We start from the raw sequence: 25890 nt of genomic DNA on the forward strand, positions 1-25890 counted from the left end.
TTAGAGTAACTAGTTCATTGACATGGTATCAAAGCTCAGGTTGACAAAGGACTCAGGTTCGATACCTGTACATTGAGGTTTTAAAGTAACTGGTTCCTTAACAGTCTTTGACACGATTTTAATTCCGCACTAGGTCTATGAATACTCCTGACAGTCTGACAGGGAAAAAAATCTTAGTGACTTAAAAAATTAAATTATATAGAGGACTGATTTCAAAAAAAAAAAGAAAAATTATACAGAGGACTGAGAGTAACACCAACCAAAACAGACAAAGGATCTTAACACAAGTAATATAAAAAAGGCATAGCTTAGCAGATACACATGTGAACACTCTGCACAGTTTTTTTGTTCATCTACTCTTTGTCTCTAAATGAGTGTTCAGTCTGTTCTCTCTCTCTTTTTTCTACTTCTCATTCATCAGGCTACATCTTTTCACCAAGAACCTTATGAGAACTCAACTGAAGTTGGCAAGGTTAGAGAGAGCAGCTGCAATCTTTTCGAGGGCAGCTGGGTTTACGATGATTCGTATCCACTCTACGATGGCTCAATCTGTGGTTTTACTAATCCTGGTTTAAATTGCCAGAAAAATGGTAGGCCTGATCAAATGTATCTGAAATATAGATGGAAACCTATTGGCTGCAACTTAGCTAGGTAACTAGATTAGTAAATGTACTAGCCTCTCTCCTTTCTCATGCATATTTACCAGAGTTTCGATATCAAGATTTAGTGAATGTTTTATTAATGCAGGTTCGATGGTAAGGAGTTCCTGGAGAGATCTAGAGGGAAAAAGATCATGTTTGTGGGTGATTCTTTGAGTTCTAATCAATGGCAGTCTTTAGCATGCATGGTTCAGAATGCAGTTCCTGATGCCAAGTACACCTGGATTGAAAGGAAGTCTTCTTCCTCCCTTACGTTTCCAGTATGTCTTCTCTTAATTAGGTTGGAAGGGTAGGATTAGCTTGTGTTATGTAGTTTTTATTGAATTAAGCAAAACTACAAGCATCTGAGAACGAAGAGTGAGGATTCAAACTCATAGCTCTCATTCGCCTTCATCGTGGCTTTGCCACTAGGCTATCAACGAAAAATCAAGCCAGTAAGATCTCGAAAGAATCCAAAGAGTGATGCATAATAGTACACTATGGAAACAGAATCAAGGTCTAGTGTAGATATATAAATAATTAAATATTTAGTAAATAGTAATTAACAATGGTATTAGTTAATAGTACACTTTGGAAACTGAATCACATATATATAACTACTTGATTATTGAAGTGGATTTTATTGTTTGATTGCTTGCCTAGAGTATATTATTTTGGCTTTTACTTCTTCCCAGTACATTGTTTAATATCTCTTCAACAGCTGCACATTGAGCCTTTACCATTATTTACTTGGTTTCTTGGTAGGAATTTGGAGTTTCAATAAACTACATGAAAGATGGGTTTCTGGTAGACTTAGAGTTCAGAGATATAGGCAAAGTTCTAAGGCTAGATTCTATCAGTATCAACAGAAGCAAACAATGGAAAGATAGTGATGTTTTGATCTTCAATAGCTACCATTGGTGGCTTCATACAGGTCGCCTTCAGACGTAAGTTTGATTACTTTACTCTCTATTTTGGCACCGATCGACTCTAGAAATTTAAATACTCACGCACTTATTCATGACCCTCAACTTTTTATTATACCGAATAAGAGAATATCTACTAGAGTGTAAGAGATCATTGCCTTGCAAGTATATAAAGAAGGCATAAGCTTCACATTTTTATGGCTATGGCAGATGGGACTACTTTCAAGTTGGTGACAAGATCACCAAAGAAATGGATCATATGGAAGCTTACAAGATAGCTTTGTCAACTTGGGCAAAGTGGGTTGATTCCAACATTGAGTCCACCAAAACTCAAGTTTTCTTCCAGGGAATTACTGCAGTACACTATGAGTAAGCTGCTGAAACAAGTAAATATGACTAATCTTGCAAAATGGAAACTGCCTGAAAATTATGTTTGTTTACTCTCAAAGAATCTTATTTCTATGTCACTAATTTGTTCTTGCCTAAGGGGTGGATGAAAATTGGGGTAGATATTTAATTTCTGTTGATTTTTCTTTCAGAGGAAAGGAATGGGACGAACCTGTGGCGAAGAGCTGCATCGGGCAAACACAGCCTATACCAGGATCAAATTATCCGGGGAAAAGATATCCAGGAGAACCAATTGTAAAGAGCACTTTGGCCGGAATGGCAACACCGGTTATTTTGTTAGACATTACTTTGCTCACCCAGTTAAGGAAAGACGGGCATCCTTCCCGATATGCTGATGGTGGCATAGACTGCAGCCACTGGTGTGTGGCTGGTGTCCCCGATGCTTGGAATGAGATCTTATACACAATATTGGTGGATATGTAATCTTATCATTTTCTAATCATTGTGACTTTTCAGCATAATTGATCAATTAACTGACCATATGCTATTTCAGAGAGGAGCAACAACTTCCTATGATTGAAAAAGATAACTTAATGATACATGGTTCTAATTTTGAGCAATTTTGTAGAAGAGCCCTTCACAGCTTCTTCTTGAAAAATACAAATGAAAAAATAATCAATTCCATGCATACAAAATAACGTAATTTGTATCTATGTTGCGAGGTATTAAAAATTGAAAAATCTGCAAAGGAAAACTCATAGCTGCAAAGATAGTAGTAGCCAGGCTAGTAAACTGATACACTGAAAATATAATGTGAATCTGAGTACAAATATCTAGTGACAAAGACCTATAGTTTCACACAAGAACTTCGGACATGTCATTTAGAAATGAATTAGACCGTAACCTTGTTCATCAGCCAAAAAAACATAAAAAAATAACAAGCTTCTGATCACATACTGATGCAGCCACATTAGGTTAATATTACATGAGATCAGAGGCATTGTGGCCTGTTTAGAAGAAGTGAAAAAAACTGATGGAGCTGCTGATAGAATCTTGGTCAATATTTACTTCTGTTTCTGTATTCTCTTGTCTCTAATGGGCAAAGCCACTGGTTTTTGTGCCTCATGTGGATGATCTGGTCCCTTGTATACCTTGAGATGGTTAAAAAGTGCCCTTCCGAGCTGCAGAAGTAAACAAATTTGAAGCAGTTTAGCAGGGCAATAACTAGCACATATACATGCAAGAAGAATAAAGCCACATACTATTGAAATTAAAGAAGTATAGAAGGAAAAGCCAGTGATTTAATGACAAAATCTAGATGAGCTACACATCTTTACAATCTTTGCCTAACGTACAAAAACTTTTGCCAAGGTAAAATTAGTGGTTCATGCGTGGAAACTGAAAGATTGCCAACTTAAAGTAATATCAAGACTCCAATTACCTAGTTACATTTTAAGCAAAGAAAAAGTACAACTTTGTGCATCACCTAACTACAAAAATGGCAGAATAACCAGTGTTAATAATGCATCATTCATCTGTTCATAGAACTTAGTCTTTTTGATACAAGCATGCCTAAGTGAATTTAATCTTGGCTAAAGACAACTAGATTCTTGCTCAAAAACTAGTTGCACGTAAAAAAAAATTAAAAGCAGAATACTCACCCTTCCTTTAGGAAGCATACCGCGAACAGCATGCTCAACGATTCTTTCAGGAATTCTCTGTTGAAGTTGATCGAATGTTTCCACTTTCATACCACCTGGCCTTCCTGAATGTCGTCTGTATAACTTCTGGTTCCTTTTTTTACCAGAAACTGCAACTTTTTCTGCGTTTACCTATCAATATCATAAATGGACAGTCACTAGTTACCTCTCAGAAGTCATAATTAAAAATAGCATACTACATAGTACGACCATACCAAAATGATGGCTGTTCCTTTGACTCTCACGGTCAAGGATTTAGACAAGAATGGAAGCATTAACAAACAATTGATGTTTAAAGCACGACACGGGATGCTTATTACTGGGTGAAGGAAGTTATGCTACCTTCATCCCATAATTTTTGTCACTTTGACTTTTGCAGGTATTTCAATATGTTTAAAAAATAATACTTACACGTAATATTATGTCCCTTTACATGTTTAAAAGATATAAAGCATGGTAAAATAATAACATACCACAATGACGAATGCCCCCATGTCAACACTAGGAGTATAGGTTGCCAAATTCTTTCCTCGGATATGAATAGCTATAGTTGATGCCATCCTACCAAGAATCAAATCTGTGGCATCCACAATGTACCATGTCTTCTCTGTGTTAATATGGTCCGAGGCTTTAGGATACCATGTGGTGTTCCATATGTCCTAAAACGAAAGAAGAGTATTTAGAGATTAAAAAAAGAGACAACTTTGAAATCAATAAACTAGAATGGGAATTTCTCACAAACATGACAACTACCAGAAACTCTAAATTCTTTTATCCAAGTTTAGCTCACCATAATCAAGCACTATAAACCAACTCGATTGCATAAAGAGCCAACTGAACCAAATAGTGATTATAATTACACTTAGTTAAACCAACAAGCATACATAATCAGTTTCTTAATCAAGCATACGGTTCGAACTCTAATTTCGATTAATGCAACTTATCAAAACAACAAATTTACCCATAAGAGTATTACTAAGATAATAGTATTAAGACATATCGAGTGTATCCCACTCTCTTGGAGGGTAAAATGTACATACATTACCTCTACTCCCAGACCTTAAGCTTAGTAGAAGTATACCTAAAACTAGCTTTATCACAACTCTAAAATAACAATAGGCAGCTAGAACTTACAATTCTAAAGATTCAATTTTTAAACCAAAATTCAACTACAACATCAAGAACATAAATTTGGGAATCTGGGTAACAATCAGGATTTAACAATACAGACATATATAGGGAGGGAGAGAGAGGGAGAGAGAGGGAGGGAGAGAGAGGGAGGGAGGGGAAGGGAGGGAGAGAGGGAGGGAGGGAGAGAGGGAGAGAGGGGAGAGAGAGAGGGGGGGGGAGAGAGGGGGAGATGGAGAGAGAGGGGGAGAGAGAGAGAGAGAGAGAGAGAGAGAGAGAGAGAGAGAGAGAGACTATACTGGTCCTTTAAAATCAGTAGCATCAAACATCCACTGTTGTTCACGAGGAATAAGAGCAGTAGCAGCTTCTTCAACAGCAACATCTTGGCACCTAATTGTAGTAGACCTCTTCTTGATACTCTCACTTCTAACCAAACAAAATGTGGGCTTTGAAGACACAGCAGCCATTGAGAAACCCAAGAAAGGTGTCATCTTTTGAGAGTTAAAACAAGATTTAGAAGATGGGTGAGAGGGCAAAACCCCCAAAGAGCATGTCATAGCCATTGTTTCTTGCTGCTTGTGTGATATCTTCTTTAAGCTTTAAAATGGGGATTTATCTCATCAGTGTGTGTGTAGATAAGGTACTATATTGATGTTTTGTCTTGGATGGTTTTGGACTAAATTGAAAATATTCAAAAGTCCAGTGATCAATAAAAAATAATTGTGCTTTTTTTTAGGGAAAATATTTGTGCTTGATTATTAGGAATTTGGGAAAAATATGATAATTTTTTTATCGTAGATAACCCGCGGCCGCTACCCTTCGGTACGCACTGGGTAAAGCATATGAACTCATGAACATGTGACCAAAAGAATAGTTATCACATGTTTAACCAAATGAGTCAAACACTTCGTTGCAGTTTTCATAAACTTTACATAGTGTAAGTTCTTTATATAATAAAAAATTTATTATATACTTATATTCAAGATCATTTTTGATATATATAAATTTTTCAAGTGGAAAAAAAGATTGTACCGATTATAAATCGAAAGAATTATAAAAAATAAGATATCAATATTATTTATGGCAGTACAAGTAAACACGAAACATATCTTATTTTTAAATGATATTTTAGAATAAAAATTTAAAATGTATACCAAAAATTTATTTTGTGATTATATTTTTTAATTTATTTCTTTTGTTCTTTCAAGTATATAAAAAAGTGTCATTTTAAATTTAACTTATTTGTTACCTCCATCCGCGAACATAAAGATTTTGGTTTTAGGGACGATTCTGCTTATATTTTAATGCTTCCCAAATTTTTTGTTAAAATGATTTTAAAATGGTGATGTGATAAATTAAATAATATTGGTAAATTAGTTGACCTTCACATATATTTATTTATCTTTATATGAAAATCATTGATCCAGAAACATGTAACACTTATTCGGGAATCGTTAGAAAATGGAAATTTTGAGATAGATTTTATATATATTCTTGATATGATTTCTGAAAGCCAACACTTTGAGGTTGTTCCTTGGCATTAGAACTTAAACTTTTATGTTTCGATCTAAGACATTTTCTTAGTTAAATTCATTAATATATTGAAACAAAGTTGTTTGTTGCAAATGGATTATGGAGATTTTGTCTCACATTGATATTGTAAAAGAAAGATATTGACTTCTGTTAGTGTTGTTTAGAACTACTAGTATAAGTGGAATGTTTGTGTGGCCTAGTGCTGGTGGGAACTCTTATATTTTTTCTATTACATGTTTAATTATTTAAATATTAATATTAAATATATTAAGTAAAGATTATTTTAATCATATTTTGAATATATTTTGTAATATTAATACTAATTAATCAGGATATAATATAAATAATAAAGAAAACCTATTTTGTTTACTTTTTTCTGTTTTGTTACTTGAGATACCACATCGAGTAAAATAGAAGAAGAACAACTTAAGATGCTTATATATTGAGAGGTATACTTGAGATATAAAAACGAAGCTAAATATAAACTCACAAAGTACTTAAACATTTGAGGTCTGATAGAGGTGGTGAGTATACGAGTACCTTGTTTAATAATAAAAATAAAAGTAATTCAATTATAAAAATTATATGTCATCTATAAAAATGGTTGAAACAAATAAATATAAAATATATCAAATCGACAATTTTCATGCGGAGACAATCAAACAATATTGAAGAAGATATATATTTACAATCATCCGTTTTATTTTTCTTTTTTATCGTAGAGAACCCGCAACCGCTCTTTCAGGTGCGTACTGTGTAAACCCAGACACACGTAATAGCCTGCAGTCTGCAAACCACGTAGACCAAGATAAACTTCATTTGAGCGATATGTTTTGACTCAAGAGTTATAATCATAAATTGTCTTTCCGTGTTTTATTTGAACTTTTTTGAGTTATCGATCAAAATTACAATCTCATTTAAACTTTTATCGGTGAATCACAATTTCTCACAATAAACAAGAGAAAAAATAACCTCTCATGATGGAGAGCAAACAAAATTGTAAATTCAAATAAAGCTTTTACTAACTTATAACCCGTGTGATGCACGGATTAAATATAATATTTATTATTTTATTATTTTAACATTTTAAAAAAATATAAAAAATGTTAATTATATATTATTGAGATTAATGAAATTAAAATATCTACTTATTATTTTGTATGTATTATATTATTGAAGTATTTAAAATTTAGATAGTTAAAACATGTAGAACCTATTGGAAAGTGGAAGTCTTGAATAGCAGAGTTGTGTGTGGATGGTTTAGTTTTATTTTTTTAATTATATTTAATTTTTTCTTGATTTATTAATTATTTTATTATATTGTAATTAAAAATATTAAAATTAATTTTAAAAGTATTTGGTTTCTTACAAAAGAGGTAATAAAGAGTTTATAGAGTTGGATAATAATTTATAGAGTTCGTAGTTATATTAGATACATGATTTAATTTTTTTTTAATAAATTATATTTGTTTAAATTGTGTTTTGTAAAGCGTTAACAAATTTTTTGTAAAGTGTTAAACAACTGACCAAACGAAAGTATCTCTGGCTTATAATAATAGAGTATATATAGATATACGCAATACGAAATCACAATAAAAGATCAAATTCAATAAATTTTGCTTGAATCGAGGAGGAAAATTTCGAAACTTCAATGATTTAGATATAAAAATTAAACTGAATACGTGAAATCCTTCTCAAAAGAAGATTAACGAAGGAAATTAAAAAAACAAAACAAAATAAAGAATTTTAGACTTTTTATCGGAGAAGGATCGAGGTAGATAGTCTTTAGAGCTAAATTGAAGATACTATGGGGTGGTTTGGTTGGAGTGAAGCGCTTCGGTATCAGGTATAAATTTCGTTTATTCTAATCCTACATTTAATGTTTGGTTCATAATTTTTTTTCTCCAAATCCATTACTCGTAACTCCAAGATATGAGTTTTTGATACCCAAACGGAGAGGTGGATATGAGGAATGGGTACGAGGATTCAATTTTATTTAGATTATTTCAACTTTATTTTAATAATCAAATGTAAATGTTTAATATAAAAATTATTTAATGAACTAAAGTTTATTAAGATAATAATTAAAATAATATTTAAATCTAAATTATTTATTTCAACACTCAACCTAACACCTGATATCTTAATCTCATACCACATTAAACCGATTCCCGATTCCAACCCCGTACCACTTCTCGAACCAATCGACCCCTTAAATTTTCATCAAAATAAAAATTTGATAAAAAGTTTAAATAAAAATAAACTTGAAAATACTTGGCAACAAAATATAGGTACGAATACAGTCAACATCTTTAAATTTATAATTGTTACTCAAAATCTGTTTAATTTAAAATGTGTTAAATAATCAAAAAAATCTATAATTATTAATTTTACCAATATTTAACAGTGTCCCAAAAATTTCCGCTTTTTTAAAAATTCCCCGATTAATCCTTCAAAATTATTTGGCCGGTGTATTTTTGAAATCCGAAAGTGTTACAAAAATCGGCCGTATCGCCGATAAATCGCTCAAATCAATGTTGCCGACATCATTAAAGCTATAGCTGCAAAAAACGGTTTGGTGATTTCGGGTCAAAAAACGGGTCAAAATCGGAAAAGTTAGTTGGCCAGAACCGGGTTTCAATCCTCATATAAAAGAGATAAGAGGAAATAGGGAAGGAGAAGTTTTAGTAGGCTCTTCTATCTGACCAGTTTCTTTGATACATAAGCATATACACTTATATACATGAAAAAATAAGAAGATATATGAGACGGAGAGAAAGAGAGACTGTAGGGAGAAGATATGTGGCTCTGTTTGGGATTGCTGTTAAAAATTGATGTGCTGTTAGAAAAAGTGCTGCTGGAAAAAGTGCTGTTGTAAAAATCAGATGACTATTTGGTAATTTTTTTGATTCGTATATGTTTTGATGCAAAAAATTAAAAATAATGATACTTTTGGTAAGGTTTGATGGTGAAATCAGCATTTGCTTTCCGCAACAGCTGAAAATCAGTTTTTTCTAAAAACATGAGGGGACTTGCTTTTTCAAACAGCAGCTTTTAAGCCAAAATCATTTTTCAGAAAAACAGCTTTTAAGTTTTACCAAACAGTTTTTTAACTGTTTTTCAGCGAAAAACTGATGTTGCTGTCTACAACAGCAATCCAGGAGAGTTTGAGAGGAATAAACTGGGGATGGGACGAGCAAGGGGTATAAACCGGTTTGATCGAAATAGAATTGTTTATGCATTACTTTGTTTTGTTAATATAATATTCATGCAACAACTTTATTACATTTCTTGTATTTTATTTCTTTAGTTTTGTAGCAACAATTTTTTCCTTGTTTTAGTATTTTCATACACAGATATATTATTTCATAAAAAAATAAGTATAAATATATATGTATTTCGGTAAAAATATTTTAATTTAATATATTTAATTAATTTTGTTATTAAAATATATCCAATTTTTTTCCGATTTATGAATCCGATAAATTCCCGATTTCCGATAAATCGCAAATCGGTATCTCAACCGATCTATTCCGATTTCCTCCGATTAATATTTATAAATTATATATTTCATAATAAATAAGATAATTATATTCAATATTATTAAATATTTAATTATATCCGATTATTTCCTCCGATTTATCGATTAATATATAATCGATACGATTAATATATAATCGGTACCTAAACCGATTAATACCGATTACCTATTTTCCAATTATGTTATTTAACCCCAAAATTATGATTTTCCGACTGGCGGAACAGATCTGAAAACTAAAGCACAACTGAAACAAGTCTTTTAAACTAAGCTAAAGCCTGTTCTTCTTGACTTTTAAGGTTTTAACACACACATAATCTCACCTTGTACATAAAATTCTTCTACCTAAGATCTGATCAGATTCTTTATTACATATCAAACAATACCCACTTCTCAGATCAAATTAAAAGTCTCTAAATACATTAATAATGATTCAAGATCAAGAACTAGGTCTAGGTTTAGTTGATCATGCAATACAATTGTTTAAAACTTCACCACCTACATGGAGATCAGCCCTTTTTAGCAATTTAGTTATATTTATTATAGGCTCTCCTCTTCTTGTATCTGGCTTGTGTTTTGATGGTATTGTTGCTGCTTTCTTGCTTGGCTCTCTCACTTGGCGTGCTTTTGGCCCCTCTGCTTTGTTCCTTGTTGCCACCTTTTTTGTTATCGTAAGTTTTCGAGAATTGTTTTACTTATTGTGTGTGTTTTCGAGGTTTTTAAATATTTCGAGAATTGTTTTACTTGTTGTGTGTGTTTGATGTTTGAAATTGTAATGTTCAAATCAATTATTTTTGTGATCATGGTCGGGGCGGAACCAGGATTTAAAATGACTCAGGACTGAAATATTTAGTATTAAGTTTTATCAGGATTAGGCGAAACCGGGATTTAATGACTCGGGGCTAGGGCATTTGATGATAACTTTATTTAGGATTAGGGGGGACTTAAAATAAAATTTGTAGGAGCTTCAACCTGGATTAGTAACTTTATTCGGGATTAGCAGGGGCTTCAACCTGGATTAGGCCTTTACCGGTTTTGCCATTATTGATTGTAATGTTGCTAAATTTATCTCATGTTTTCCATTTTAGACTATTGTTATTAGATCTGTAAGGTAGATTTGTGGTCTATTACATGGTTTCTTAAGGTAATTAATCCAAGTAGACTTAATGTAACCGGCTCGAGGTGTGCATGGGCTTCAAGAGAGTGATATGTATGTATGCAGACCTTACTTGTACTTGTAGGAGTAGAAATTGTTATTGTGAAGACTCCGGCTTTGATGGTACAACAGTTGTAAATTCTGTTATTTAATGACTAATCAAATGGAAGTTGTTATAAATCAAATGGCAGTAGTGTGCAAAAATATTAAATTGAATGGATTTTGTGTTAACTCGTATAGAAGTTGAGTTTCGGACAAGTGAAGTTCCATGTGTGCTCATGTGTACATTTGTTTTGGTTAAGTCAGGGCACAGCGGCAACAAAAGTGAAAATGGTTCAGAAGGAGGCACAAGGGGTAGCAGAAAAGAGAAAGGGGAGGAGAGGACCAGGAAGTGTAATCGGTTCCAGTGCAGCTGGTTGTGTTTGTGCTTTCCTTTCAATTTATGGGGTTAATGGGAGAGCATTTTATCAGCTTTGTAAGCTTGGTTTTGTTGCCAGTTTCTGTACTAAGTTGAGTGATACCGTCTCTAGTGAAATTGGGAAGGCTTATGGGAACACAGCGTAAGTAACAATTTCCTTTGAAACACTACAATTCCTCTATACTTATTTATGTTTACTTTTCCTGTTAGCACAGTCGTAGGAACATGTATATAAATTTCAAAGGATTATGAGCATGATGGAACTCATCTCACACACCAAGCCCCCCTCTCCGGTCTGCAAGTCCGCAACTACAATGTCAATATATAGATCTAATTTCTATTTACCTGCTCATGAGGTCTTCCAACTCCAACTAATAAAAGCAACAGGGACAACATAATTTTGTCAATAAATCCTTGATTAAGTGCTTACAAATTCGTGTTCTCCTTTTCACAAGCAAGCTAAATTGACGACTATTGTTACTGAATACATGTAAATTTATAGCTGCATATTGATGTTGCTATTTAATTGATTCCAAAAAAAAAAATTTAATTGCTTTATGGTAATTGAAAGGACATACTTATGTAGTAAGTGTTGATTAGTTCCTTTGGAATTCGTGTTGCTTCTTATTGACAAGCAATCTGAAATGAGAATTATAGCTACTAAATATCAATTTGGAAATTTATTGCTGGATATTTATGTTGCTATTAGCTGTTTTTTTGTTACATTCCATGTAGTCCAATCCACCCTGGACCTCACAGAAAGGTATGGAGCAGAAGAGAACAGTCTATTTAGTTAATGAGGCTGGCAGCAAATTATTCTTAGACATTTTTTATAATCCTAAATTTGCTGCTTCTGATGTAGGTACCTTGTAACAACATTTAAAGTAGTTCCTAAGGGTACAGAAGGAGCTGTCAGTGCTGAGGGAACCTTTGCTGGTTTCCTAGCTTCTATCTTTCTTGCTTGTACTGCTGTTCTTATTGGCGAGGTATCGTATACTCTCGTCTCTTGTATCAGTATTAATTAGTTACTTGGAAGTCATAACCGTACACTCTGCATCTTTGCTTTCCATTACCCACACTCAGCCTTAGCGTTAACATAAAAGACAGGCAATTGACCTCAGTTAAGATGGCACTGATATAAATTTGTTCATTCAATGAGGACTTTATTCTGGTGGAAGAATTCCATAATTTTGAAAAGAATGTTTACATAGAATTTTAGTACGAAAGGAAAAGCCATGTTAGGCTTTTCTTTTTCTACTGATATTCCTTGGGGAATAGGGGTGACCATAACAGAGCTAAGCGAAATATTACACATACTGAATATGTATTACTAATATCCTATATATTTTTACTGGTATGAATTTTATATAATTAGTAAACTGAATATGATGTTATTTTTACGTAGAAACCAATTCCACTGCTGAATTTTTTTGCATGTTAATTCTCTTTTTATCTCTTTCTCTGCTAATTTTTTATCTAAATGTTACTATTATATATTTTATGCAAGAAAAGAAAAGAAGGTTTCGATTTTTTTAATGTTAATTTACATGTTTGCTGGAGTTTGTATTGAAACTTGCTAAAGAGTTTGTATATTATGTTCTTGTACACTTATCATTTGTTAGTTTTCACATATCAAGATAAATTGAGCAGATTTGGTATACTATTATTATATACAATGTAAATATTACATATAATTAAAGATACAGATTGATTTGATTTTTTCATTTGTTTAATATACATTTTACTACCCAGTCAAGATTTTTTTTATTATAAAAAAAGAATTAGTTTAACCATGAACCCGGATTACTAAAGTACTAATCTTTTTTAATTAGTTTGCATCTGTTTTTCACTTATTTTTAAACAATTGGAATCACCGTTTTTAGTTGCTCAAATTGTGTATCTTTTTTTTTCTCTGTCAAAGTGTGTAATCTTCATAGTGCAACTTCAGCCTTCACTTTTCTTCACAAAATTATTTTGCTTTGCATGTCAGATAAATGTACCGGAAGCTGTAATATGTGTAGTAGCTTCCCAGATTGCTAATCTTGGTGAAAGCTTCATAGGCGCTGCATTGCAAGAAAAGGAAGGGTTTCAATGGGTAGGCTTTCGGTTTTTTTCTTTTGGTTCGTACTAATATTATTAAATTAATAGCGAATTAGATTTGTAAAAGCACCATGCTAATTATTTTTACTAATCCTTCATTTGCCTTTCAGCTCAACAATGATATTGTCAATGTCATCAATATATCTATCGGCAGCAGTTTAGCGGTCCTAATGCAGCAGCTCATGCTACAAAGTAGTAAACAAAGTAGTTTGTAAAGTCAAGAAAAGTCCACCTATATCTCTATTGATAAGGCTGATTTTTTGTGCATATGTTGCTATAAGCATGCTAACAATATTAATGGAGTAATCGGTTCATGCTAACAGTAGTAATTTATTAATCAGTTCACTGCAATTTCGAGTGAAGAGCTGACAATTTCTTACTGACCAAGGTACACATTGGCGTGTTGCTACTTGCTAGTCATGCTGTTGTTTTGATGTGACTACAAGACGTTCCATGCACGTGCCCCTATATCTACGGAAAATGTCTAACGGTCAGATCATCCTGATAATAGTTATAGAAACATTTGTAACGCTTACTTTGTTCATTTATGAACCGTATAGAAAACGTTTTTGCACATGTATTCCTTCTGAAAATGATTGGCATGATGCATTTTTCACTAATCATGTTACCGTTTAGTTTGGTTCTTTCCGCTTGAGTATTTGAAATTTTTGTTCGTACTTTCTGCTAAATACAGAATATTATCGCTTTTGGATTGCATGTTGCACAGACATAAATAAATCTAAAAAAATCTCGTCATATCTTTTTCTTTGTCCTGTACTTAAAACCCTGTCCTGACAGCTGCTAGAATCAGAGGCGAAAAAATATGAGTTGCAGTTGGTGGGGTTTGATTAGGTGGGTTCCAGATAAAAATAAGCTAAATGGAAGAGCAGCTCCTTTTTTCACATTTTACACCATCTGGTTCTTTAGGCCTGTGATTTAATCTTTTAAACGTATAATAAATTGCCATAGTATTGAGTCAGTTGTTTCCCCACTAGAATTAGAGAATTTCTGAAATTGTGATGCAAATTTGGATGGCAAATAGACCATGGGCATATTTAGATATGAAAACTGGGAAGTTCACAAGATATGAGTGTAACTGTTAAAGGCCTACAAATAGATCATTACATCTGGGAACTCAGAACTGTATATGCTTAAAAAAAATTCACAATATATTCCTTGTTTTGGTATTTAGAGTGCTCCCTATACTAGTCAGTTTCTCTTCTGTTTTTTGACAAGTGCATAAGATACATGTCATCATTAGTCATATTTTCCTTGTATGACATCAGTACTTGGTAGAGATGACAAAGTTATTCATTCATTCTTTATTTTTTTTAGAAAAATAATTCGTTGTAGAGGTTTTGCTCTTGAACAGACGTTAAAGTTTTGAAAATCCGTTTTCAATCTACAGCTAAGAAAAGAATCGCATTGTTGAACAATATTTAGACCATATCAGTTTTGATCGAGTGGTTTCACACCTTGCGGAGTTTATTCTAACAGCGGTTTTATATCTGCTATGTGTATACTTTCTGCTTATTAAACGTATGTTTATACTTATCTTTAATGTAATGATGATATAATGCTCATGTGAACATACTTGATTACTAGTTTTCTTTATAAGGCTGCTCTACAGTGAAACTTGAAACAGCAACACGAGTACATTGCTGGTCCAGAAAAAAGTGTTATGGTATGTAAATAGATGATGACAAAATCTATCTCTAATGCTGTGTTACTAGTGCTAGCCACCTGTTAATATAGAGTAGTTCATGCAAATCAGCTTCTATCAAACCAAGATAAACAACTTAAAACAGGAACTTGTTTAGGAAACAGCCAAATTGGTCATAATGCTGACATGCTGGCTATTTATTACTCTGTCTATAAATGTATTCTCACCCCCTTAGGCCCTTTTTATTTACAAAGTTCAGTCTATTAGTTTTATAGTGGTGTTTATCCCTAAAATGGCATCAAACTTTCAAGAAGTTGTTCTCACAAGTTCTCCTGATGGTCCCATTACTGGCTATGATTCTCTGTCTGGTGTAATTTCATCGGAGTTCACTGGAAGCCGATCGCCTCGTAATGGTCTTTGCCTTGTTGGAAAAAAACTGGTGGCTGTGTCCCATGTTTCTGCAGAAACCGGATTAGGCTCCGTTCACCTCTATAACTGGTATTGTAAGACTCCCTTTCATAATCTTGCTGTGCCTGAACCTGTGGCTCCGCTGGCAGCTACACGTGATGGCTTGTATCTTTTTGTTGGTGGTCTTTCGGGCCAAATCCACACACTCTCACTCCCTTCGGGAGATCTAGTTCAATCATTTCCTGCCCACAGGAAAGCTGTGTCCTGTTTGGAAATTAATGATGACGAATCTCTTGTGTTGTCGGGTAGCGATGATGGGACAATTACTGTTATTCCCCTTTACAACCTCATATCATCTTCCAAACGGAGAAAGAGGGATACGATTTTATGTCGATTTGTGGGTCATCAAGGGTCTGTGACTTCCATCTATTGCGGCTTTGGAGGGGGCAATTACTGCACTATAATGTCTTCCTCTTTGGACAGCACTTGCAAAATCTGGAGTCTAATGCGCGGGACACACATCCGTTCAATCAAATTTCCTTGCCCGATGTTGAGTGTGTTGATGGACTCAACTGAGTCCGAATTCTATGCTTCAGGTCTAGATGGAGTGATTTACAAAGGAGCACTGAAGGCATTGTCTAGACAGGCTGTTCAAGAAGCAAGTAAAATCGTGCCACTGAAGCAAAAGCATTACGGGCCCATTGTATCCATCCAAATGCTGAGCGGTGGACAGAACCTGGCAACTGCATCAGAAGATGGTAATGTCTGGGTCTGGGACATCCAAACCGGAGAAGTGGTTAGAATTCTTGGACATGAAATGAAGATTATAAGTTCCCTGGTGGTGGCCAAAGTGTACAATGATCCTGAGAGCCATATCGTGACAACGAAAAATACCAGAGGTGGTGGTGGTTTCTCTACTAAAGAGCTGCAAAGGCCAATAGGGGAAGTAGTGGAATTAAAGAAAAGGTTAAAGGTTGCGGTGCAGGACAGAGCCAGGTCTGTTACTAACCTGGAATCTGCATTTGGAATTTACGAAAATCTCTTGAAGCTCGTCGTAAAGCAAGGCAAAGGCGGAATGAGTGATTCTGAGGATGATGAAAATGAAGATGAAGATGAAACTGAAGATGTTTGAGCAGGTAAAATACTAAGCTGTTTTCTGCATCAACTGTGATGGTGTTATCAGAAAATTTAGTCAGTCATCAGAATTTAAAATATATTAAAAAAATAAGTTAAAAGTATGAACTGTAATTTGCATTTTATTTTATGTAAACAATATTTATAAGCCATGTAATAGGCCCCTAGCATCTGCTGAAGTATGTAGTGCTGATATGTAAAGCTAGGAGCTCTTATATTGCATTTACATTTATCTCTCATCAAGTAAAAGGTACCCTTAGTTTTGGGCATTTTTTTATCTCTATATATGTTTGACGTTTGCAAAAATAGATAAGGGAGAAAAATGTAGACAGGACTGCCCATGTACACTTGGACAGTTGTGGGGTCACATTCTTTTCGAGTTTTACCTATTATACCCGACTCTGTAGCAGTGATATTTTTCTCTAACGTTACAGGGATGTCGAGAGTTCGAATTTTATTGAAGATAAATCGAGTCAGATGTCGATTGTCGAAATTATTAAAAAAAAAAGCTCTCTCAGCCTCTCTTTTTTCTAGACGCCGTTCGGGGCTTCCATCGGTTTTCACTTTTCACTGGTGGAAAGCCCCAAATCATCTATTTTCGTTGCTTTGTTCGTGTTTTTCAATAATACTCCTCCCCGGTTAAGGATTATTATCGTTCAAGATTGTATTTTTGTTTGATAAAATCTTTGTTGGGTGAGATTTGTTCCCAATTTATTTGGGTTTTGTTTATTCTCTCCACGTGAGAGCTTGGTGTGTTTTTTGGTGTGTTTTGGTGTGATTCGTTGTCCAGGACGTTAGATCTTCGGATTTTCAGAGATTTGATTCAGTGATAAAGATTTATATGGAATTGCAATTACGATCGATAACTCAAACTGGTTTTGGTGAATCCGATACATATGTATATATCAATTTCAACAAATCGCTTGATTGTGTTTTCATAAAGACTAGATTAATCAGCGATATGATCTATTTTATGTTTGTTCGACTCGATTGTTCTTGTAGATGCCGTATGGTTTTTCATTATTTAATTAATTCTGATTTTTTTCAACAAAAAAAAACAGTATCCAATCAGGCACAATAGCACTACCAGTCTATCACTGTCTTATTTCATAATAATAGTGTAGCATAATTCTTCAAACACAAACTCTGCAGAAACATTCATCCTTGGTAAACTTCAACCTTCCAACCAAGTGTCTAAGTGCTCTAGGCAGCCTGCAATGTATTTCCGATATCGATGACGAATCGATACCTCACGTCGTTTTTCGCTAGACGATCCATTGCAGTGTTCACGTAATCCATCGAAATCAGCTCAATGTCAGCTGTTATGTTATGCTTTGCTGCAAAATCAATCATCTCTTGTGTCTCCTTCATCCCTCCTATAAGACTGCCAGCTACTACTTTTCTCCCTGTCAATCCAAGTATACATGTAGAAATTAAAGAGCTTAATGCTCCTAAGTACGTACTCACCTAAGTTAGCTGAGTACAAAGACTTTTTAATGTGAATACACGAGGGATATATCAGTAATTACACGACTTGATTACAAATTTGCTAATTCTATCACTAAAATGCACTACGTACTCATATAACTCCCCTAAGTACGTACTTAGGGGTTAAGCTAACACTCGAGGAAAAAAATATTTGCTCAATAGTGAATCTATGCCATAAACTTACCATTAACCAAAGGAAAAACAGGTAGTTGAATAGGTTGGCTTGGCAAACCAACAAGGACAAGACGGCCATCAGTAGTCAACAGATCGACGAGCGGTTGGAGATCATGATCTGCAGAAACTGTGTCGATAATACCATCTAGAGTGCCTGCAGCAGCCTACACAAACATCCCACGTTTAAGACAAGACATTACTACCAAATACGAGGTCCTAACTGAACTGTTTTTAGGTGACTTGCATCATACAGATGAGAAGTTGAATACCTGCAACTGAGCTGGATCAGTGCTAACTAAGAATGAATCAGCTTTAAGGTGTTTAAGAGCTTCCTCTTTTTTGTTGGCTGATGTACTAATCACAGTCACAATAAGCCCGAAGGCCTTGGCAAACTTGACAGCTACATGGCCTAATCCACCAAGTCCGACAACACCCAAATGCAAACCAGGCTTGTCGAGACCAAAGTGTTTGAGGGGGCTGTAAGTTGTGATTCCAGCACATAGAAGAGGAGCACCACTATCAAGAGGCAAGTTTTCAGGCCACCGCACAATGAAATGTTCATTGCAGACAATGGTATCAGAGAAACCTCCGTAAGTCGTAGTTCCATCATAATATTTTGAATTGTATGAAAACAGTAATTTGGGACAGTAGTTCTCAAGATGGTTGCTGCAGTTTTTACATGTGTGACATGATCCAACTAGGCATCCAACGCCAACATGGTCTCCGATTTTCACCTTTGTTACCTTGCTTCCTACTTCAGTCACAACCCCCACAATCTCATGCCTGTCCAATCAAACATAATTCAACACATTTTATCAAAACACAATCAGAGTTTTGACTGTAAGATGCACCCTGATACTGAAACACACACGTCTTTACTGAGACTCGAACTCTCTGTACCCTGATACATACTGACACACACACGTCTTTACTGAGACTCGAACTGTAAGAAAAATTCAACCGATGCACAAATTATATCACTCGCAAGTGTAGTTAAATTTAAGACGTACCCCGGGACCAAAGGATACGTAGATGATCCCCATTCGTTCTTTATGATATGAAGATCAGAATGACAGATTCCATTATATAACACATTGAACCTAACATCTTCCTCCCCTGTTTCCCTGCACAGCATGCAACAAATTAATCTCTCATCGCAGTTTTTACATTTACATAGGATTTTATTATTGTTAACTATATGATCTTATCGGGGTCTTTCTCTAATACCTTAAGGTTTTAGACGAGCTAGTTACTCAACAACTACTGTAACGAATAACGAAAAATGTACCTTCTAGAGAATTTGAACGGGGAAAGTAGACCAGAAGTGTCTGTAGCAGCCCATCCGAATGCCTTAACAGGATGTTGAGTCTCTGCTGATTTTTCCATTGCAAAAACAGAGGATCTTAAAAGTATTACTATTTCTTAAGACAAGTCTAACTTTGTGCTTTAGTTCAAGCCTGTACATATAATAGGCGTGTTTGGTAATTGCTTGCCGAATCTATTATCGCATTTTGTCTTTGAACATTGGAAGGATCGTAAAATAAATATAAGATTTTTGTATTCATTTACAAGATACAGCAATTACAAAACAAAATGTACTCATTTGGGCGGCTATTGAAACAAAAAGCTTAGCTTATATATTCAGAGCACTGTCGATACCCAAAAAAGTTCTAAAAAATTTTCGCAGTTCATGACGATTGTGATTCAGAAAAGTCATCGAATATTCAATTGACACAACAACATTTTAGAAAAAAAGGTGCATTTATGTGAAAAAAGTTACCGAATATACAATTGATACAATAACATTTTTTTAAAAATAAACTATTATTGGGTACCAAACATTTTTCATTTAAAATTCTTGAAGCTTGGAAGTACTTGGAAAAAATACCTTACCTAATGGACTTGACACCTAACATTTTGGTTTTAAAAATGTTGAACATGATTGCTTACCATTAGTAGTTAAAAAATCTCAACTTGCTTCTCATATAAAAAATTGAGTTTAATTAGGTTGATAAACATGAACAAGACTCTAGGAGAGGGGGAAACTGGGAATTACTGTCCCAATTCTCTGTTTCTTACATTTCAACATAGTGCATACGAAAGTTTGCAAATAAAGGTGGCCAAACGAACAATTTGGCTTGGCACGATCGTGATTCGGCTCACGAAAAATTCGCATAACTCGGCTCGTCACATGCCGGTTCAATATTTGGCACAAACCGCATAGTAAGACGAAGCAAATATGAATTAGAGTTTGCTGAACCGGAACCGGCACGCAATTCTGAACCAGCACGCACAGCTCGGACCGGCCTGCTTAATTCACCACCTATACGAACAACTCGGCATTGCTCGCGAATTGAACCGCTCGGCCCGCACCATCTGTCAGCTTCTGCACCTTCAATTTGGCTCAATATCAATAGCCGGAGATTAAATAGCGAGCATTACACGTACTCCAGTTAATGTGAAAGAAATAACGCAGCTCGTAGCTCGCCTAATTCGCCAGCTAGTGAACGGCACGTTTAATTCACCAGCTCGCTTAATTCGCCTAACTCATCTAATTCATGAACTGTTCACGGGTTCATATTTCGTTAAATCAGCACGGCTCGTTCATCTTCACGTGCCGTTCACGAATTCATTGATCATTGAACCGACCCTCTGAAAAATCGGCGCGGCACGCTCGTTTAGCCACCTCTACAGTTGCAAATAAACATTAGATTGTCGATTTCGCAGTAGCACTCATTATTAATCGTCGCTTATTGTTAATCGCCGATTTCTAGAATACTGGTTTTCTTACATTTCAACATAGTACATACAAAGGTTTTTCTGATACAATGTTTTGCAAATAAACATTAGGTTGTCAATGTGTATTGCAGTAGCACTATTTAAGGTGACCCTCAATAATCAATAATTTAACAAAATATTCAATAAGGCACTGTAGCACTATCAGTCTATCACTATCTTATTTCATAATAATAGCATAGCATATTCTTAAAATACAGACTCTGAAGAAACATCCATTCTTGGCAAACTTCCAACTTCCAACCAAGTGTCCCAGAAAAAGCTCTAAGCAGTCTGCAATGTATTTCCGATATCAATCACGAATCGATACCTCACGTCGTTTTTCGCTAGACGATCCATTGCAGTGTTCACATAATCCATGGAGATCAGCTCAATGTCAGCTGTTATATTATGCTTTGCTGCAAAATCAATCATCTCTTGTGTCTCCTTCATCCCTCCTATAAGACTACCAGCTACTATTTTCCTCCCTGTCATTCCGAATTCACATAGATCAGATAAGTTAACTAAAAAAATGACCGAGGAAAATGCAAACATTTGCTCAACAGTGAATCTGCATGAAGTTACCAGTAAGCAAAGGAAAAATAGGTAGCTGAAGAGGCTGGCTTGGCGCACCAACAAGGACAAGACAGCCATCTGTAGTCAGTAGGTCGATAAGCGGTTGGAGAGCATGATCTGCAGAAACCGTGTCGATAATGCCATCCAGAGTGCCCGCAGCAGCCTACACAAACATACCACATTTGAGACAAGTCATTACAACCAAATATGAGGTCCTACTTTTATATGTCTTGCCTGTCAGCATCGTATTATTTCAAGTGCTGTAGGACACTGCGATAATTTTATAATTTTGAAGTACAGCTACTTTTGATCGATTTTTTAAAGAGGAACATTATTAAGATCGTAATATGGTAATTAAATCTATTATTCATAATCCCTAAACTATTTGGGGACTAAGAGGTGGCTTCTTTAGACTTGCTGACTGCAGCAAAGTAGCGGACTCATGATCTGTACTTTAAAAAACTTGAATACATCAATATTGTTAAGTAACCAGTCAGTCTAAAACCTTAAGGTGGTAGAGGAAGACCTGAATAGGATCTTATACTCTTTAACAAATATAATAACTGAACTGTTGTTAGGTGACTTGCATCACACAGGTGAGAAGTTAAATACCTGAAGCTGAGCAGGATCAGTGCTAACCAAAAAAGAATCAGCTTTAAGGTGCTTAAGAGCTTCCTCTTTTTTGTTTGCTGATGTACTAATCACAGTCACATGAGCCCCGAAGGCCTTGGCAAGCTTGACAGCTACATGGCCTAATCCACCAAGTCCAACAATACCCAAACGCAAACCAGGCTTGTCGAGGCCAAAGTGTTTGAGGGGGCTGTAAGTTGTGATTCCAGCACATAGAAGAGGAGCACCACTGTCGAGAGGCAAGTTTTCAGGCCACCGCACAATGAAATGTTCATTGCAGACAATGGTATCAGAGAAACCTCCGTACGTCGTAGTTCCATCATAATATACTGAATTATATGAAAGCAGTGATTTGGGACAGTAGTTTTCAAGATGGTTGCTGCAGTTTTTACATGTGTGACATGATCCAACTAGGCATCCAACGCCAACATGGTCTCCGATTTTCACCTTTGTTACCTTGCTTCCTACTTCAGTCACAACCCCCACAATCTCATGCCTGTCCATGTAAATCAACATAATTCAACACATTTATTCAAAGAACAATCAAAGTGTTGACAGAAACATGTACCCTCGTACTGACACACACATGTCTTTACCGAGACTCGAACTGTATCAATGATAGAGAAAACTCAACGCATGCACACATATCAAATTTAAAACCTACCCTGGAACCATAGGATACGTAGATGTTCCCCATTCATTCTTTATATTATGAAGATCAGAATGACAGATTCCATTATACAACACATTGAACCTAACATCTTCCTCCCCTGTTTCCCTGCACAGCATGCAACAAATTAATCTCTCATCGCAGTTTTTACATTTATATCAGAATTTATTACTCGGGGTCTTCCTCTAATTTTTTAAGGTAGGGATGGGCGTCGGGTCACTACGGGGCCGGGTAGTGCTATCCCCCGCCCCCGGCTTCAACCCGATCCCCGTCCCCGGCCCATTCCCCGTCGGATACTATATATCATTCCCCATCCCCGACCCAAACAAGAAACGGATATCTCCGCGGGTATCGGGGATATTTTATTTAAATCAAAAATTTTACTAATTAATTTTTTTATGAAAGATGTAAAAAAAATAGCAAAAATTAAATATTATATTATAAATTCTAATAATTTTGTCTTTTAATATATGAAATATTTATGTAAAATTAAATTACAGTTGTAGTAATTCACTCTCACCTCTTACTTCGAAAAAGATAGCATCTAAGACATCTCTAACAACATAGAAAATGTAAATTGTCCCTAATACTTACATATTTTTTGAAGATAAATAGGTATATATAAATATATTGTAGAGCGGGGAAAAATCGGGTCGGGGACGGGGATCGGGCCGGGTAGTCATAAAAAAACCGTTTCTTGCCCGTTCCCCGCCCGTTCCCCGGTTTTTTCCTAGAAATCATACCCGTTTCCCGGCCCGTACCCGCAAAAGTTCCTGAATCCCTGCCACTTTCGATGCGGGGATCGGGGCGGGATCGGTCGGGCCGGAGTCAATGATCATCGCTATTTTAAGGTTTTAGATGAGCCGATTACTCAACATTACTGTAACGAATAACGAAAAACTTACCTTCTAGAGAATTTGAACGGGGAAAGAAGGCCAGAAGTGTCTCTAGCAGCCCATCCGAATGCCTTAACAGGATGTTGAGTCTCTGCTGATTTTTCCATTGCAAAAACAGAGACAGTCTGAGAAGTAGAGTATGTTTTAAGACAAGTCTAATTTTGAGCATTTGGTTCAAACATGTACTTATAAGAGATTTTGAAAGCACACACTGTTGTCTACTTAGTCATTGCTTACCCCATCCATTATCTCATTTTGTGTTGACTATTGCAAGGATAAGAATCCTTTGAACTGGTCGAGTTATGTTGTAGTTTATAATTTGAACAATGATTTTTCCGGTGTGACCCCATGTGCACATGCTGAGAGCTCGTGTTTGATGAGTTGTCCACAAAATATTGGTGAAGAGCTCATGATGGACCTTAATAATGGACCCATGCATGCACAAAAATTTTCATCACTAAAAAATTTACAACTTATCAATCACATTTTGTTAGCATAGCACGTATCCATTGACACACACTAAACAAACCCTTCGAACAAAAACGGATTTCATAATACATTAGGAGGTACACAATGACAGATGCTAATCATAAAAAGCACTCGAGCACTATGACAATGCCGGTTCGCAATCATAAAGAACACTGGAGCATTATGGCAATCACGATTCACGTTTTTTTAGAAGACTTGGGTGTGAGTGTTTAATTAGAAAAAGTCGAGAATAATTTTAAATCGTAAAAATTATGAAGAAGAATCATGAAATTATATAAAATTTACTAGTCAAATGGATTCTCATAGTCCTATGATTTCAGCTATACGTGAAAATGCTAAAAACTCCAAATTTTTATCCTAAAAATTTTCATAAATATTATATTATGTGTCACATTAATAATTGACAACTTTTATCATAATAAAATGGGACTCTTCGTATATTAATATGTATCCACGAATCAAAATAAAAACACACATATATCAATTAAAAATATTCTTACCTGAACTTTCACTGATTATGATTTTGAGCACTGGGTTAGGGCAGTAAATTGATCTGTACTATCCGGTATCTCGGCTTATATTCGACTCGAAAATATGATACATATTTCATATCTGTTTTATAAACGATCCAAATCTGGCGGCAAAATTAAGTTCGGATAAAATATGATCCCGGATCTGAGCATTCATATACCCGCTCAGATTAGGTCTCATAATATATTTCATAAAATAATCTTACCCGAATATCCGAATATCCAAATATGATCCATGACTCATATTCGATTCGACCCCATATTTAGAATATATAACCCTTATATTTGTAAGTAAATAATCATTTTATATTTTTTATATCTTATATAAGTTTTAATTTCCTATAAATTATAACTTTTATGATTATTATTTTTTTAGTATTATATTAATTTTATACCAATAATCATCTAAATAATTGAAATAAAAATGATACTTAATGTGAGTGGATCATATTCGACTCGTATCCGGTGGATCATAAACTACCAGGTTAGAAAATGAAAATACGATACCGGCTTATATTTGGTTTGGATCCGGTCCTCAAACACCCGGGATCAGTTTGTATCTGAATAATATAATCCCGGACCCAAATCTGGACACACTAAGAGTAAAACAATACGATACGATACGATACTTGACCACGGGGTTGTCCGGTTCTGCCCGGACCCAAATCTGAACCCACTAAAAGTAAAACAATAGCAACGAAGTTTATTTATTTATGCCAAAAAAATTAATTACGGAGATTTTTTAGATTTTCTTACATTCATTTACAAGTCCAAGAAAGAATTTTTGTATCTATCTAAAAGAGATTATGTGTTTGCCTAAATTTTTCTTTATAATAAACTTTTGCCTTTTTGTATGAGAAATGCTAGGTTCCCAGCATTCTGAAACAGTTTCGAATGATGAGATTTTATCGTAATATTGGATATTTACTAATATCTCTAATTTTATAAAACAATATAAACCAGGATAAATTC

The 25890-nt window shown here is 34.9% G+C and overlaps 6 protein-coding genes across 7 annotated transcripts; 3 read left to right on the forward strand and 3 right to left on the reverse strand.

The window, feature by feature from the left end:
- Positions 1 to 307: 307 nt before the first annotated feature.
- Positions 308 to 2523, forward strand: LOC141705263 (protein trichome birefringence-like 42). The gene is made up of 5 exons (XM_074508290.1): positions 308 to 651; positions 748 to 919; positions 1404 to 1585; positions 1775 to 1933; positions 2104 to 2523. The coding sequence occupies exons 1-5, from the start codon at positions 371 to 373 to the stop codon at positions 2393 to 2395; spliced, it is 1086 nt and encodes a 361-aa protein (XP_074364391.1). The 5' UTR covers positions 308 to 370; the 3' UTR covers positions 2396 to 2523.
- Positions 2524 to 2865: 342 nt separating this feature from the next.
- Positions 2866 to 5369, reverse strand: LOC141706551 (large ribosomal subunit protein uL13c). Its single transcript, XM_074509297.1, has 4 exons — positions 5040 to 5369; positions 4086 to 4271; positions 3574 to 3744; positions 2866 to 3093 (listed from the first exon to the last, which is right to left on the reverse strand). Exons 1-4 carry the CDS (start codon positions 5301 to 5303, stop codon positions 2977 to 2979), a joined length of 738 nt encoding a protein of 245 aa, XP_074365398.1. The 5' UTR covers positions 5304 to 5369; the 3' UTR covers positions 2866 to 2976.
- A 4651-nt stretch (positions 5370 to 10020) lies between these two features.
- On the forward strand, positions 10021 to 14130 carry LOC141706553 (protein VTE6, chloroplastic). 2 transcript variants are annotated; one of them, XM_074509299.1, is made up of 5 exons: positions 10021 to 10482; positions 11274 to 11527; positions 12248 to 12371; positions 13376 to 13480; positions 13596 to 14130. In XM_074509299.1, exons 1-5 carry the CDS (start codon positions 10240 to 10242, stop codon positions 13698 to 13700), a joined length of 831 nt encoding a protein of 276 aa, XP_074365400.1. In that variant the 5' UTR covers positions 10021 to 10239; the 3' UTR covers positions 13701 to 14130. The 2 variants fall into 2 exon arrangements, with proteins under 2 accessions (XP_074365400.1, XP_074365401.1); XM_074509300.1 differs by having other exon boundaries at positions 10248 to 10482; positions 11270 to 11527.
- A 1310-nt stretch (positions 14131 to 15440) lies between these two features.
- On the forward strand, positions 15441 to 16959 carry LOC141706552 (protein ROOT INITIATION DEFECTIVE 3-like). Its single transcript, XM_074509298.1, has one exon. The coding sequence runs from the start codon at positions 15441 to 15443 to the stop codon at positions 16686 to 16688; it is 1248 nt and encodes a 415-aa protein (XP_074365399.1). The 3' UTR covers positions 16689 to 16959.
- Positions 16960 to 17668: 709 nt separating this feature from the next.
- LOC141706555 (putative mannitol dehydrogenase) lies at positions 17669 to 19872 on the reverse strand. The gene is made up of 5 exons (XM_074509302.1): positions 19641 to 19872; positions 19363 to 19476; positions 18622 to 19135; positions 18363 to 18516; positions 17669 to 18096 (listed from the first exon to the last, which is right to left on the reverse strand). The coding sequence occupies exons 1-5, from the start codon at positions 19736 to 19738 to the stop codon at positions 17894 to 17896; spliced, it is 1083 nt and encodes a 360-aa protein (XP_074365403.1). The 5' UTR covers positions 19739 to 19872; the 3' UTR covers positions 17669 to 17893.
- Positions 19873 to 21152: 1280 nt separating this feature from the next.
- LOC141706554 (8-hydroxygeraniol dehydrogenase-like) lies at positions 21153 to 24171 on the reverse strand. The gene is made up of 5 exons (XM_074509301.1): positions 23909 to 24171; positions 22998 to 23111; positions 22316 to 22829; positions 21713 to 21866; positions 21153 to 21615 (listed from the first exon to the last, which is right to left on the reverse strand). Exons 1-5 carry the CDS (start codon positions 24004 to 24006, stop codon positions 21413 to 21415), a joined length of 1083 nt encoding a protein of 360 aa, XP_074365402.1. The 5' UTR covers positions 24007 to 24171; the 3' UTR covers positions 21153 to 21412.
- Positions 24172 to 25890: the final 1719 nt, after the last annotated feature.

This window comes from Apium graveolens, chromosome 2 (assembly GCF_009905375.1).
Source record: "Apium graveolens cultivar Ventura chromosome 2, ASM990537v1, whole genome shotgun sequence".
NCBI lineage: Eukaryota > Viridiplantae > Streptophyta > Magnoliopsida > Apiales > Apiaceae > Apium > Apium graveolens.